At 40.2% G+C, this 16,757-nt stretch overlaps 1 protein-coding gene across 2 annotated transcripts in view; it reads right to left on the reverse strand.

The window, feature by feature from the left end:
- The window catches only part of FGF5 (fibroblast growth factor 5), a 29,991-nt gene extending 18,186 nt beyond the window's left edge, over window positions 1-11,805 (reverse strand). The window contains exons 1-2 of one of the 2 annotated variants that reach the window (XM_043971765.1): window positions 11,306-11,805; window positions 996-1,099 (exon numbers count right to left, since the gene is read on the reverse strand). In XM_043971765.1, the coding sequence (XP_043827700.1) occupies window positions 996-1,099; window positions 11,306-11,666 (465 nt within the window). In that variant the 5' untranslated portion in view covers window positions 11,667-11,805. The remainder of the gene's footprint in view (window positions 1-995; window positions 1,100-11,305) is intronic. The other variant, XM_043971766.1, reaches the window with a different exon arrangement.
- Window positions 11,806-16,757: the final 4,952 nt, after the last annotated feature.

The raw sequence follows: 16,757 nt of genomic DNA on the forward strand, positions 1-16,757 counted from the left end.
TTAACTGATAAATGAGAATTATCAGAATGAAATTATCTCTAAAATCACTATAAATGATTTTTCCCTTTATGGAATTAAAGTTTCTCCTACCAATTATTACTTATTTTAATCTCCTATAAAAACATTTGTTTCTTGAATAATGCTTTTAAATGTTTGTTCACTACAGTGGGAAAAAAACCCATCTTTCACATTTACTTTTTTTAGTCTCTCCCCTTCCCCCCTGCTCTTGAAAAATAGTGATTTCTAAGGTGGTAATAAGCACTATGCTATCATAAAAAAGGATGATTTCGGAATCAAAATAATCGTTTACAATGTACAAAGTCTTCTTAGACATAAAAAGAAATTATTTTACGAGACTAAACAAGAGAGACTACATAAAAATGAATGATAGGAGAGACAATACCAAAAAGGGTCATATACTTTCCATTAAAAAAATAAATGAAATTATTTATCTACATATGAATTTACTATGCAATGTAAACTACTTGTGTGCAATATGTATTACATAATACTTTTATATGATCTTTTGAAGAAACTATTGTATGGTATGAACTTTTTTTTTAGTGTTATGCATAATAAACTCAAAATGAAAATGTGTTCCAATCATCACTGTAGGTATTTATTCATGAACCTTATTTGCACCATTTACATTCAATTTCTAAGCATTGAAAAAGCATATTTTATAAGTAAAATGATGTTATTTCTATGTGTACTTATTTGTAATTAGTGAGGATATTTGAATGAATAAAAACGTTTGAGTGAATGAAATGGAAATCAGACATGTAATTTCAAAAACATTTTTGCTAAAATGTAAATGAATCTACATTAAATATGGATATGTATACACATACATCTGCATATGCATATACATATATATTCTGATACATATATGTCCCTAGGCAAAATGTCCCCTCTACCTATGACTCTGAAAAATAACTTTGCACGTAAGTTTCCTTAACATCTTTAATTAATGAACATAATGCAATTCTACTTACACTTGCATGGAGTTTTCCCTTTTTTGACATCGCTAAAAATTTGTTGCTGAAAACTCCTCGTATTCCTACAATCCCCTGAGACACAGCAAATATTTCCAAAATACCTAGGATGACAGAAATCCCAAAATAAAACACAGATTGCTTGATAAAGCTGTGAAGAATTCAATGTATATGTAGTTTCTCTTTATTTTATATCTTCTTTGTAAAACCTAATCTACTTTCTTGCTTTGATCAACATTAATTTTGAAAAAAAAAAAAGATTAGCACCTTAAATTATTCATTGTGGGCTCCCAATATAATTCATTACTCTCTTTTTGGTTATCAATACTCATGTGCTTTCTTGCAAGCATTGATCCACATTTACTAAACAGTATTTGATTATAATACCTTTCCTATGGAAATTAAAGGGATTTTTTTCATTAATAATCTCTAAAACCCAACACAGAGTTTTTGGTGAAAGTAATAAACTTCAATTTCTATTAAATACATGGAATTCATTCTTTAGGTCAAGTATAAAGAAATGAAAATATTACCTCTTTAAATTCAAATTTGACAGATTTTTATAATCAGACAAGCATGTCTTTTACATTAAGGTTTTACACAGAATGTTATAATATAAATGCTAACGGTAATATTCACAATAAAGATATTCAGGAATTGTTGGTTCAATAAAATCAAGTTTAATAGATTAAAGTTTTATAGCTTGTGTTTTTATGGAAATATAAAAATAAATTTGAATTAATTCATAATGTATATATTGCAGTCCAATATTATTAACGCATTTTTGTCTCCGTTCCTTTATTTGGAAATAACACATCCACAGGGATTAAGGAGCAAATCATAGAGGGCAGAAAACTTTAAGTGAAACTACTTTGATTTAATCCATGGATTTGCATTTTGAGAATCAATATTATTGTTGGAAAAAGAGAAGTCTTAGCTTTAAGCATCTTACAGTCATATAAATCTCAGAGAAATAGTGGGTGATATTGTGGGGAGAAATTCCCCCAGGTTTCCATTTTCCCCATTATCTGTACAGTGGAGAAAAGTGGCAACAGAAGCCTACTTCCCTCCTATCACATTGTGAACCTAACACCACTTTTAGAAAACCAATATATAGCACTCCACATTTATAATTTTATGTTAAAGTGTGATTAAACTTGCATCATGGAAGGATTCTCTATTTTATGTTAGGGTTTCCTCAAAGAGTTCCTGAAAAAGCCAATTCTTCCTGGAATGTGGGAAATACTTTTAAAAATTCTTCAAAGTACGCTCAACTTTTCAGAACCTCATCAGCTTTCTAAAGTGAGGTATACCTAAATGAAGCACTATTGAGACAAATGTCTCCGCTAAATTCCATGAAATTACCTGACCAGGTGGCAATTTCCCCAAGCAAGTAGGATCATCTGAAGGAATTTTTTAAAATTCTTAGCTGTGAATGTTCTTTAAGGAGAGCAAAGATTAATTTAAAGATGTTCACTTTAAATTAAAATCCTGAAGAAACTTTTAGCAAAAGAAACTTTGCTATTAAGATGTGAACAAATATATTGGTTACTCAATAAGTTATTGCCCTGTCAATTCTAATTTTCAATATGCTTTAAACACTACTATTCTTTAATAAATCTTATGGCACGAACTAACAAAGAAGCAGATCTAACAATAGGAAAGTAATTAAAGACTTATTCTAAGGTTGTTACAAATTTTGCTTATAAGAGAACTCCAGGGAAAGGTTCTATAAGAGTAGTATTAATTAGTGTGTTTAGAAATGTACCATTTTGCATTGACTGTGGGTGACAGAAAAAAAATGAGGAGAGAGAAAAATAGCATAACCCCTAAAATATGGAGTGAGTGTGGCACAGGGACAGATACCCTCTATGATATTTCCCCCTAATATAACTGAGCGGTTCACATTTTAAAGTTTTCTATTTGAGTTTCAAGAAAATGAACCAAAATTTGTCATTCAGATGACCTTGGAACATTTAAAAATGAAATGCATTGTATCTGTAAACACTTCTTAGTACTTGAGTAGAAATACACTAACAGAGAGCAAAAAAATACATATTGGAAGTACATTTTTCCCTAAAGTAATAGTTTTAAGCCTTTTAGTGAAAAGATGATACTGACTGATCTGAGTAGAAATGAATAATCTAGCAATTGTGTATTGCTCATTTCTCATATCAAATGTAGCGCTATTTGCTCTCTTTATTTGTTGGTCTAGGTTTTGAAGAAAAATATTTTGACTCTCTTAACGTTAATATATTACATCTGTTTGGAGGCTATGATAATTGAAATTTTTATGAAACAAACTATATTTTGAGGAACTTATTCCTGATAAAATCATCTTCCAGGAAACAGATATTTTATATTTAAAATGATATTTGCTTAAAGCCCTAAACAGAATGTGTGGCTAACATATTTGTTGAATCGAAAAATATCGTTGAAAATTATAGCAAGTTAAGTTCATATTCTTGACTCAGACTCCCATCCCTCCTTTTGGGACCCTTGTTTTTCTTCTCAGAAACTACTCTTCCATTCTCAGTGTTCCCTCTAATCGCAGAGAAGAAAATTATCTAAGATAATTTACCCTGAGGTTTTAGTGATTTAATATGCTACCCCTTCCCAAATGTTTGTATTTAAAAGGGGACTGCAAGGAAGAAGAAATGCTGAATTCAAAGAAATACATGAGTAACAGAAAAATTGCAAGGACTGTAACACCTGGCCGTGGAAGATATTTTGAGGAAAGAGTATATTCTTGGTGCCTCCCAAGTGACAGGACATAGGAACCTATAATACTCCACTTAAGCATAAGGCCAATTCATTGTTCCAAGGCAAATGTATTCAATAATGCATCATAATACAGCAAATGAGAATGTTGAAAAGCGGTGAAAAAATTACCTGAAAAAATAGTGTTTTCTCAATAAATTTTCCTCTGAGATATTAATGCCAGAGAAATATTATCTGAGTTTATCTATAAAACCATATAGAATGTACCTTTTATACAGGTATAACAAGAGATCTAATAATATAAACAATTAATTACTCAGTACATATTTATTTCTTTGCTCTGTAAAGCCATGTATTAGAAGCTATAGCAAAGAGAAGAACTGGAAAAAATGCGCCAAAATTAGACACCAGACAGTTCTGGAAATACCAAACTGTTTGTCTCCCTGAATTACCTTACATCGCCCAAATCCACCATAGAATCCTTCCTAGTTAGTTAAGCCAATTTAAGCTAAGAAAGAACTTTTGGGGTTTTTACAGTATCCAGATGGGCAGCCTAGGTTGAACTTGTTTAATATTTGTAGTCAAGAGATGGTATAGTTATTGAGTTTCAATTTCCTCATCTATGAAATGTGTATGTAGACCAAAGCTCCCAGGGTTGTTGTGATGCCTAGAAAAGATGCTTTGTGTAAAGCAAGTGTTATAAGACTGCTGTTATTTGTATCTCCCAAATGGCCAGCAAAGAAAATTTGCTATTTTTAAAGGATCAAATTAATTAGATTATTGCCTAATTTTTATTTCCCTTTGCATAAAATAGACATGGATCCTAATCCACTTTGGCTGGAAAGAACATAATTATGGCTGTTAACACATAACATGAGAACAATTGGCCAACACAGTTGTGTGTATATATGTATGTATGTATTTTTTAATCAGTGGAGAAAAATAGCTCTTTGGACAAAATCAAATGATGATTTTTAAAAAAACTTTCAGGCAAATGTCTTTGCTTCATTGAGACATGGCATTTGTCCACATTACAATTCATCCAAAACTTGAGGATTCCCAAGGGATTCTCAGGAGAATTGCTACAAAATTTCAAAAGCATTTGCATTTCAGCTATGTTTGAAATACATAAGAAAAAGGGGATGAGGTGAGGTGGGACAGGATGAGACAAAAACCCTTATAGAGTTACTAAGTCAATGGAAGAGACCTCTCTGATCCCTTTGTGTTTCCAAATAACAAAGAACTTAAGGGGTTTGGATTTAGAGGAATAAGAGAATGTCTAGTATAACATTAATTTTAGAGGGCACCTAGGTAATGGAGTGGATAAAGCACCAGCCCTGGATTCAGGAGGACCTGAGTTCAAATCTGAACCTCAGACACTTGACACTTAGTAGCTGTGTGACCCTGGGCAAGTCACTTAACCCTCATTGCCCCACAAAAACAAAATAACAACAACAACAAAAAAAAAACAACCAAACGAAATAGCATTAATTTTATAAATGAAGAGACTAAGACCCAGAGAAAGGAAAAACAGACCCAGGGTTTGAACCAACATCTTCTGATTACTGATCTAGGACACTTTATTTAAGGCCATTTATATCCTTATAAGCATATCAGAGAGCCTAAGAATCTGTTACACTGATAATTCTATACTAACCTGACACCTCATTCAGATTCTTCCAAACTCAGTGGGAACTTAGTACACCAAATCTGGAATCAGAGATCCTGGGTTGGACTCCCAACTCTGTCACTTCCTTTCTACCTCTTTAATTTGCGGCAAATCACTTAATCTCTCTGGGCCTCAGTTTCTTCATCTATAAAAGGAAGCAGTTATCACAAGGGTTGTAAGCTCCCTTTTATCTCCAAGTCTACGAACCTAAAATCTATCTTTTTGAACGGCAGAGTTCCAAAATTTTGAACAAGTTTCCTAATGTGAAATAGTTTTGTAACATATATCCACATTCCATCTGTTAAAATGTTAGTATTTGAAGTAACTCTTTTTGAACTTACACAAATATTAGAATGACTTTGCATATCAAAGCCTTATCTTTTCTCAAGGGGCAAATGTATGAAGTGAACATGTTTTGAATAGTTCTCTGTCTTTGCTGCAAAGAATGCACATTAGCATTGCTCAGTGTTGTTTCAAAACCCTTCCAATGATGGTCAGTTGTCTTAAATGTGCTCTACTTCTCCTATACCTTCTACTATCAGTGGTCTCTTACATATAGTCCTTTGTTTAATCACTCTCCCTGTGCTGCAGATTGTTACTTCAGATGCATGAAGCCTACAGCATAGTCACAAAATAACTCTGATTATGGAGTCCAGGGAAATAAGTTCAAATCTTGGCTCACACGCTTGCTACTTTTGGTATCTAGAAGAAGTAATTTCATGTCTATGGACCTTCAATTCCTCATCTGAAAAATAAGGTGGTTGGACTGCTTCTATCAGCCCTTCCTTCTGAATCTTGAGCTCCTAAGTGACAGGACACAACTAACCTTTAGGTTTGTAAATCCCTGTAGAAGGAAAGAAATAAGTCACTGATAGTTGCGGGGCTGTTCTATCAAGGCTACCTAAAGGCAGGAATCAGGATTTAAACTTCCTTGGTATCTTTCACAGTGCCCAGCATAATGCTGAGTGTATAAAAACTAAACAATAATATGATAAGAGTAACTTCATAGTTACATAGTACTTCATAGCATGTATCATATTTGGTATTTATGGCAATCCTGCATGGTGGGAATATTAAACTTTTATCATTAAATTTTGACAAATAAGGAAATGAAGATTTGGAGAGGCATAACTAATTTGACCCATATCACACAGCAGGCAAGTGGTGAAGCCAATAATTGGAAATGAGGCTCCTGCCTCCACTCTAATGTATAAGAGATAGTACTCTCAGCAGAGTCAAGGAATCTGGAAACCAAACACTGCTTGAACTTAATCCTTAAGTATAGGCTTTTGGGGGTGGTGGTGGAAGGATTTCTCTGTCACAAAGGACGATTCAGTTGCAGGGACAAAAAAAATGATCTATAAAGAAACGACTGTGTTATAAAAACAAAAGGTATCAATATGACTAAAATATACATGTTGGGGATAGGGCCTGGATTTGTGATTCAATTGGCACAGGGAACCACTGCATGAGGAAATGCCTTCTACTTAATGCATGTCAGCACCTTCTCTTCAATTTATAGCTTAGTGAGTTGCCTAGATCAACACCAGGAGGTTAAATGATTTACCCAGGGTCACACAGGCAGTACGTGTTAGAGGTGAGATTTAAACCTAGGTCTTCCTGTTCCAGTTAGTACACCATGCCATCTCTCCATACTATAGAACAGTATTAAAAACCTAGCAACTGAAAGTCATTACTTTTAAAAAGCCTAAACTTCGGGAGGCAGCTAGGTAGCGCAGTGGATAAAGCACTGGCCCTGGATTCAGGAGTACCTGAGTTCAAACTGGGCCTCAGACACTTGACACTTACTAGCTGTGTGACCCTGGGCAAGTCACTTAACCCCCATTGCCCGGCAAAAAAAAAAAAAAAGAAAAGAAAGGAAAGAAAGAAAGAAAGAAAGAAGCCTAAACTTCACATTTGAGAAGAAATTGCATTTAAGTGTTAACTCTAGAAAACATTCTAGTTCGCCCAGAATGATACACAGATATTCATTTCATGGCTAAGGAAAGATATGAGAGGCATCGGGTCATAGTGAATGTGGCTTCAGATTTCAGGAAGATCTCTGTTCAAATCCTGGCTCTGAAATATCCTGACTGTGAATCACTTAATCCCTCCAGGCCTCAGGCAACTCTTTAAAACCAAAATGCAAGGCAGCTAGGAGGCGCAGTGGATAAAGCACTGGCCCTGGAGTCAGGAGGCCCTGAGTTCAAATCCGGCCTCAGACACTTGACACTTATTAGTTGTGTGATCCTGGGTAATTCACTTAACCCTCATTGCCCCCCTCCCAAAAAACCCTGCCGAATAGTTATCCATCTCCACTAGAAAGAGTTTGCTCCCCAAGAGTTCCGTAGACCATTTAAATCCCAGCTCTACCACATTGGCACAAAAAGGAAAGACAAAAGATCCATGGATTATGAAGAAATATCCAACACTGTGATAAAATATGAAAGAACTAAGGAAATTAAAAGTCTTATTTGGCTGGCATGTCAAGATTACCTTTTTCTATAGAGACGCAGCCAGAGAGAGATGAGGTAGTACAGTGGAAAGATACTAAGAGAAAAGTGAGAAGATTTGGATCTGAAGGTGGAGGCATGTGATTTTGGCAAAGTCTGCAAGCCTCAGTTTACTTAACTTTGAAATAGAAGTAATCCTTTGCCTATTTTACAGGGTCGTTGTGAGGATCAAAAGAGATATATGCAAAACACCTTGTAAACCTTAATGTGTGATAGAAATGAATGCTATCATCATTCCCTTTATGTCATATACTTCCTAGCTGTTTGAAACCATGTATTAGTATATACTCTCAGCGTCTAGTGACTAGTGTCAGTGGGAATCGACCAAGGTTGAGGATATGTGAGTGCCCTGAAGCCACACTCTGAGACTAGAAATTGAAGAGTAGGTGTCATTGTTATCCATGGATAGAATGAGTTTCCTCACTGGTAATTTCTTGCATTAAATCAAAGAAAGTCTGGTTAATAAATTATTTTCTTAGGTGAATTTGCCCCAATATTCACTGTTAGATAACTCCTTCCTTCTCTCTTTGAGTAATCTCTTATACTCTAGCAACAATGTAACTCCAGCCTATTCCCTTTTTTCCCCCTTTGGAATTCTTTGTAAAGAGGGAAATCCAGAAATTAGGGTTTCCTGGACAGAAGTCAATCCCCTTCCTACTACTGAAAGACATAAGATATATACTTGCCCCCTGTTCTGCTTAGACCTGCTCAGATATAGCAGATCATCTCTTGTTCTTTTATGACTTTATTTTGCTTTCAGAATAGAAGATTGGAACATACAAGAATTGTTTTCTATAACTAGAAATATATATATGCATAAAAACTTACATAAAATGTAAACAAAGGGGAAAAGCAAGGGGGACTTTATTTAGGGTCCACAAATACCCAAACTGGGACAATGCCCCAATGTGGCTACCAGCCAGGGCTGATCTAAAAAAAGACTTGGTGAGGGAAGTGGGGTGGGTGGTTTGAAACACTGTCCAGGGTGGTGTGCAAAGTGATTCCTTTGGAGCAATGAAGGAGGTTGTATGAGGTGGGAAAGGCCTAAGGCTGACAGCTTTGAGTCCTGAAGGAAGGACCCAAAGAGTTCCTAGTACTAAGGATCAGAAGGGAGTGGAATATGATGGCATGGAATAGAAAATGCCTTTTCTACAAATCCCAGGGTGGGGGATCCCTTCACCCCCGCAGGTATAACAGCAGAAGAAATATGACTGAATGAGAGGGCCCTGACTGGGGACCCCAAAATACATAGTCATACATTTCCCGGATCTTGGAGGAGGAGAAAGTTCTTATGTTGGTAGGAGATGCATGTCCATTTTCAGGAAATCAAAATCCAAAGCCCACTATCTCATCTCTGGAAGTTGGGGAGAGCCCTAGACTTATTTTAGCCAGTTACGCTAACTCGGCCACCCAGCCACGCTATCTCGGCCACCCAGCCATGCTATAAGAGGTAGGCTTGGGAGCCTAGAATGTGGAACTCTCACCACACAGCTCCACACTAGTACTGAATAGGCATGAGGGGACTATGGAATCCAGGAACTGATAGACGGCAACTAACTGATGGTTCACTGTGCTAAGGACTTGAGATACTGTGAAGACAGTGAGACACTCTCAAGACACAGTTTTCTTAACCCGAAAGAGATGTTCTAGAGTACCTCCTGCCCAATGCACATACATCCACCAGTGTGCCCTTCCCCCAGTCCTGTGGCATCCAGTTCTTGTCTCTGCTTTTCTTATATCCTCAGCCTCCCGGCTTTTGGAAGCTGCTTGAGATAGAGCTGGCCCCACTGATACCTTACCTTGCCTTCTCAAACACTACCTGCACTTATGCACATGGGGCTGAAAGATTCTAGGATCAGAGATTTAGAGCTAGATAGGACCTTAAAGGTCATATATAGGTAAAATCCCCCAACTTTATCATATGGGGAAACTGAGGCTTGGAGACTAAGTTCCTGAAACTAGCCAGACTGCAAAGTAATCAAACTGATCTGGAAGCACTCAAAGTAACATGTAACTTTAGAGTCTGTGTTGGCTAGGAGTAGGAGAGAGACAGTCTGAAGTATAGAGAGCTAAGAAGTCAGGGAGAGATGATAGTTTAGTTTGTGCTCTCTCTCTCTCTCCCTCTCTCTCTCCTTCTCTCACTCCCTCCCTATCCATTCACAGTCTTAGTAATCTTATTTATAATTCTCCTGGTGAAAATTTTATTTTATGACCCTCTGAGGTCAAAAACAAAAACAAAAGCAAACCTACGGCTAATTCAGTTATCAATTTGCCAGTATACCTGACTACTACAACATGAGAGCCATACAACCCATAAACCCAGTTGGCAAGTGGCAGAGAAGGAAAGCAGAACAGAGTCCATTTGCATAAATGCTGTCATTATTTACCAAGAGAGATGTTAAAAGTATTTGAAGGATAAAAGATGGTAGAAGGGTGGTACATTTAGAGGTGCATTATAAATTTCATTTAAAAGGCTGATGGGAGGGAGTTGCAAACTTGGCAAAGTCCTATCTAACACAGGCTTCCCTTTTAGAAAAAGAGCTATGCGTGTTGAAGCCCTTACCTGCTAGCACTTATATACCAGCCCTGCCTGCTCTCCGTTTCCTTCATAAATAAATAACTGTCCTCTAATCTACCTCCAGGAATCCTAACGACTGTAAGGACAACCATCATTACAAGGAGCTGCAAATAGCCCAGTTGATTTTCATTCGGATGTCAATCAAATCGCCCTGTTAAACGTGCCCGTTGGCAGAATCACCATTTTCGGGATATTTCGCAAATACAGCATGTGGTGGAGATTGGAGATGAGAGCGGGTGTCAGATGTCCTTAGAGGATTTTTGTGGAGGTAGTTTGCTCTTCCTTGCAGGGTTGTATTTTGCGATGTAGCAGTTGGGGCACAGGGGGCAAGGATGTGCTTTAATTCTTAATGAGAATTCCAGCCATGCAATAAATCTGAGCTAGAGAGAGATCCATCGAGGAGAGGAGATAGGTAGGAAGGGGAAAGAGTACATTGGAAGAGAAGAGAGGAGGGAAGCGAGTCTTTTTTTTTTTTTTTTGGTGGTTCTGATTGCCATCCTATGACATTACCGATGTTTACATGTAGAGGATGGAACAAGAGGCAAAAGTGGTATCTGAGCTAAGCTACCCGAAGACCTGTTCTGTAGGTATCTAGGTATGAATATACATACCCACATAGCTTGTGTGTGTGTGTGAGTGTGCAGTGTGTGTATCTAGGAAAGATGGGTCCCCACCCAACTCGTGTGATTTTTAACTAGCACTGGTTCGGGTGCCAGGGTCCAAGGGTCGGGAAAGGATGTCTTTATTCCCCTGAACTCTCCAGTTTTCTCCCAGTTCGCCCGACACCTGGCGCTGCGGGGCCGGTTTTCTAGGATAGCAAAGAACTTACTTAGCATATTGGCTTCGTGGGAGCCGTTGACTTTGCCATCCGGATGGATCTGCAGATGGAAACCGATACCAACTCTGCAGTAGAGACTGCCAGTCCGGCGCCCGGATGGGCTCCACTGAAAGCTGCTCCGCTCCGAGCCGCTGCCTTTAATTCCCAGGGAAGAAGAGGAGGAGGCAGAGGAGGAAGAAGAAACCAAGGAAGAAGTGCTGTTTCTGCCCCTACTGCCGCTGCCCCCTCGGTTCCGGTTACTGGCTGTGGGTCCTAGCGGCGCTTTGGGAAGGAGTTGCTTCTCTTCAGCCCGGGAGCTGCGGATCAGGTGGCCGAGGAAGAGGAGGAGGAGGAGGAAGAAGGACAAGCTCATTCTTCCAGACCCAGGAGTCCTAAGAGCATCTTGCGAGGGTCCTCCCGGGATCCTTGGCCCCGGCGCGACTGCGGTGGCGGCGGCTGCGTGGCTATCCTGCCCCCCTCTCTGCACTCGGTGGACATAGCCTCAGAGGGGAGGGGGAGTGGAGAAAGAGAGAGGGAGAGAGAGAGAGAGAGAGAGAGAGAGAGAGAGAGAGAGAGAGAGAGAGAGAGAGAGAGAGAGAGAGAGAGAGAGAGAGAGAGAGGGAGGGAGGGAGGGAGGGGAAAAAAGAGAGGAGAGACGGGGGAAAGGGAGAGAGAGAGAGAGAGAGAGAGAGAGAGAGAGAGAGAGAGAGAGAGAGAGAGAGAGAGAGAGAGAGAGAGATTGAGGACAACCCGAACAAATCTTCTCAACCGTGGCCCAGAGATATTTATAACAGGAGTGATCTCACTGCTCGATGCATGCCTGCGAAGCTAGAAGACCTTTCTCCTCCATCCGCTGCTTTGTGTACTAGCCGGCCAGTGCGGTGAGGGAGCCTCGCTAAGGGAGGAGATGGGGGTGGGGGGGGGGGAGGAGGAGAGGGGAGAAGACGAGCAGGAGGAGGAGAAACGGGGAGGGGAAAGGCTGCACCCTCAACTCTGGATGCATTCGGGGAAGGGCCACCGCCAACAGCGCAGGGTTAATCCCCATCCCACAGCAAAGCCTGGGAATCCCTGACACAAGGAAGACAGATCTTCCAGCAGGCAGTGGCGGAAATAGGTGATTTAAACAGGGAAATGTGCCATTCGCTTCCCCCCCCCCTCCATCTACCCCCTCCCCCGCCCTCACGATACACACATCAGAAATTCCTCCCACCTCAACCCAGGTCACCATCTCCATTCACAAGCAAGTAACTAACCTCATCCTCCTTCCCATCTTCCTAACGACCCCCTAAAACAGGAATGTTTCCTCAAGGAATCCCTACCAGTCCTGAAGCACGTTAGAACTCAAAGCCAAAAAGGGACTTCTCTGCTCCAGAAACTCCACGTGAGCGAGTGGTTCCGTCTCTGGCTTCCCAGTTCTAATTTCTAGAGGCTTTGGTGGGAAGCCCGAAGGGGAAGGGGGAAGATCAAATACTTTAAGATTAGCAAAGGCCCAGACTGGTTAATTTCTGCATTTAAGAGATCCATCCAGATCAGCATGGATTGATACTCCTTGTAGGATCTAAGAATGGACTTGTACCTCAGGGTTGATCTAATTTTCCTACCTGAATATAAACTCCACCTACAAGGGTCCTGGAAAAGGACTAGTATAGTGCCTGGAACTATAGTAAGCACTTAATAAATGTTTGTTTATTCATTGATTGAATAAGCAATCCAGCCACACATTTGAAATGTTCAGTGATGAGAAACTCACTACCTCTCAATGCTATGAATGTATGTATTTGTTTTACCACTCCAATTGACCACTTTTTGGACTGTATTGAAATATGAAGACAAGTATTCAATCACTTGAATATATCCATGAGAGGAATAGAATCTGGACTAGTACAGACGTCTGCCTGAAATGCTCTCCCTCCCACAAGATTTCCCTTCTCCTTGGGGTATGCAGATCTGCTATTTGCAGAAGTACAATGAATTATTAATGATAGATAGCTTCTGATTTTAACCTTAAGAAAACTGAGAATGGAAAATTTCTCTTTATACAATGCTCCAATTTTCACTTACCTGAAAAATAGACCTTCCTTGTATCCTTGGAATAGTCTGCAAATATTCTAGCTATAAACTACATTCTGATACATTATTCACTGGAAATCTTAATGAAAATGCTGTATTATAGGCCAATAATGCCCATTCACTCAGGCCAGGGGTAAAGGTGATACCATTTTGGCTTTCTAGATTATTAAGTAACCATATGAAACTTCCTATCTTAATAGTGAAGAGTACATAAAACATATGAAGATGTTTCAGAAATTAAATTCTTCCAAGTATTTAACATCAAGTCATCTAGAGAATCACTTGACCAAAGCGTTGGAGCCAATGTCAGCAAGAAAGAAAGGACACATCCTAAAAATGCATGTGTAGACCAACAGCAGGAGCTACAAAAAAGACATACAATAACTTAAAAAAGAAAGAAAAGGTAAAATCCCATACTGAAGAGCTGAATAAAAACCCTTTGGCTATTTAATGCTCAAGCAGTATCTGAGATTTGGCTACCCTTTAGCAGACATACCATGCAAAAGCAACTGCTAAAATGTTAGATTGTTTGTTTTTAATACACAGAAATTCCAAAGACTGTTTGATTACTTATTATTGCTTCATGATTGAGGGAGCTGATAGAAAACTGGTAACGTTTCCCAATGGTAAGGCCAGATACTTGTGGGTTTCCCTATTACACTAGTATATCTGTGGGAAGTAGAAATAAAAATGGCGTGGCTCTGTATGACCTTGTAAAAATATTTATTCCAAATATTAAATTGTTTTATAATTTAATCAGATTAAATTGTATCGTATTTTTAATATTCTTTCAGATTCCATTTCTGTTTTCCCCTAGAACAGGTGACCTTGCAGAGCTGAAATATCAGAAAGGGAAAGAAAACATCATGCCTTGGACTTGTAACACCTGAAGACTTTGCTAAGGACTCCACACACTGACTCAAAAGAAGAAAAAGAGACTGGCTGCAAAAGCATAGAAGATGATGTTCACATAGACCTCTATGTCTACAGCAACTTTCCGACTTACTCTTGGACCAAATAAGGGACTAAGGGGATGCTACGTGTTTGTCGCTGTTCCTGAGGATTAGACAAATTAGATCTGATGACTTCTGATTATGTGCCGATGCACGCCTGTGTCACATTGGGGGACTCCCTCCCCCTTCAATGCAGATCAGCTTCTACCCTGAAACTAAAGTCACAGAGAGTTGCCTAAAGCAATGAGAGAGATTAAGTGACTTGCCCAGAGTCATCTAGATAGTATGTGTCAGAGAAGGGACTTGAACCAGTTCTTCCTGACCTCAAGGCCAGCTACACAGCCTGTTTGAATGTGTTTGGACATACACTCATTTACAAGGCAAATTTTTATTAGAGTATGAAGAATTCCTTTGAGGATGAGCAGAGAACGAAAGAACGGGACAATAAAGTAATTGTTCGGGTTAAAGGTCCACTGAGGTCCCCAAGCTAGCTATGCTTGATCTGCTCGGAGGCTGACCGGGTCTCAAAGCACTTTCCCTAGTCTGACCCAAAGGCTAAACCTGCATTGTAAATTGTCTGAGATGAGGCAGCGCAAAACTACTACGTAGTCTAGAAACCTGTTCCCCAAGCTTACTTCTGGTCTCCAAAATATGATCGTTTCTCAATCGGGCAGCCCCGGGCTTAATTCACGTTAACAGCCCAGAAGGGAAAGCTCATCGCACTTTCTCTCTAGCTAGCATCTAGAGCTTCGCTTAAGAAGCACCCCAGCCGAAGTGCTGCTTTCAGCCCCTTTATCAACTCTTGGGTCGCTCAGATGCATCTGGGAGCCTCATTATGGGTCAAAAGGCTGCTGCACAGAATTTGCGTTACCAACAACTCGGCTAAATGCTTATAGTTAATTACCTACAAATTACCCAGCCACTGACATCAAGGTCAGGGAGAAAATGTATTCGAGCAGCTCAACCTGCAGAAAGAAACTATAGGCAGAGACAATTTGCTTTCGATTGGCAAAGTGAAGGCAACTCCGAAAATCGAAAATCGACAGAAGGGGCTTGCAGGCCCTGTGAGAGTGCCCGGGGCTGGCTAGAGAGCGGAGGCTCCTCAGCCTCTCTCGCCTGGCTCCTGCCTCCCTTGGTATCTATTCGCCCTGTTGGCTTGGTAGACTCCTTTCTGGGAATCACCTATGTAGTCTGCTTGCATTCTTTCCTCCCAGAATGGAAACAGAGGCTTTGACCTGTTGCTGCTGCTGCTACTAGGACTCCGCAGGGGGTGCCTTTTTTCTTTCCTTCTTTCTTTCTTTCTTTCTTTTTTTTTTTTTGCTTTTTGTTGTTGTTGTTTTTTTGGTAGGGCAATGAGGGTTAAGTGACTTGCCCAAGGTCACACAGCTAGTAAGTGTCAAGTGTCTAAGGCTGGATTTGAACTCAGGTCCTCCTGAATCTAAGGCCAGTGCTTTATCTACTGCACCACCAGCTAGGGACTTGTCAGTTACCTTCAGCTTTAGTTTGGAGCCTAGAGAGCAAACGAGAGAGACACAGAGACAGAGAGACAGAGACAGAGAGACAGAGACAGAGAGATGGAGAGAGAGCTGGGCCCAGAAGAAGAAGGCCCAAGCTGGTTTTGCCTTCTTCATTACATGCAACTGCCCTCTGTGATTTCTCCCCCCAAATGAGAGATAGGCCAGAAGCTGGGGTCCCAGGTGAACAACCTAGGAAGACCCTCCTGTCTTCTAGCACACTTTAAGCAGCCAAGGAGTCAGGGAGCAGGTTCTTGGCATCGCCTGTGACGCTAGAGGTAAAGTGGAGGTAAGGTGTCACTGCCTCCCAGTACGAACAACCAAAAAGCCCCAAATTTAGAATGCATCAAACCCTCCTAGAAAGGCCAGGATTAAGTAGAATATGCACGTGGAATCCCCATTGTGAGATTGCCTGAAATGCACAAACAAAACCTATAGATAGAGCTTTTCCCGATGTGAGATGGAAAAGGGGGCTGCCACTTCTGGGTAGGCAGTTTCCAGATGGGCTTTAAAAGACTCCTCTCTCTCTCACCCTCACCCCCACCTTCTGACCTCAGTTAATTTCAGAGAGAAGGGCAGAGGTCCCTCTCACCCCACAGTGACCTCCTCCCCCATCCCTCCCAGCATACAGTATTCCACTAAAGCCTAAATTGGGGGCGGGGAAGGGTGGGTAGGAGTCGGGAAGTGATCCTGTTGAGGCCTTCTGTCGACACTGCTGCCAGGTCCCTTTATTTCCACCAGGCCTGTCCTCAGATCAGCCAAGTTGGCAGCCGAAACTAGCAAATAGCCTCTGGCAAAAGGGGGAGGCTAAAAGGAGGGGTCATTTTGTGGGTGGGTATGGATTGGAAGGAAACAAAGACACGAGGAGGGTGTGTGGTGAAGGGGAACACTAACTGACTAGAGAGAAGAGAGAGGCTCCAGGCTGGG

Source organism: Dromiciops gliroides, chromosome 6, assembly GCF_019393635.1.
Source record: "Dromiciops gliroides isolate mDroGli1 chromosome 6, mDroGli1.pri, whole genome shotgun sequence".
NCBI lineage: Eukaryota > Metazoa > Chordata > Mammalia > Microbiotheria > Microbiotheriidae > Dromiciops > Dromiciops gliroides.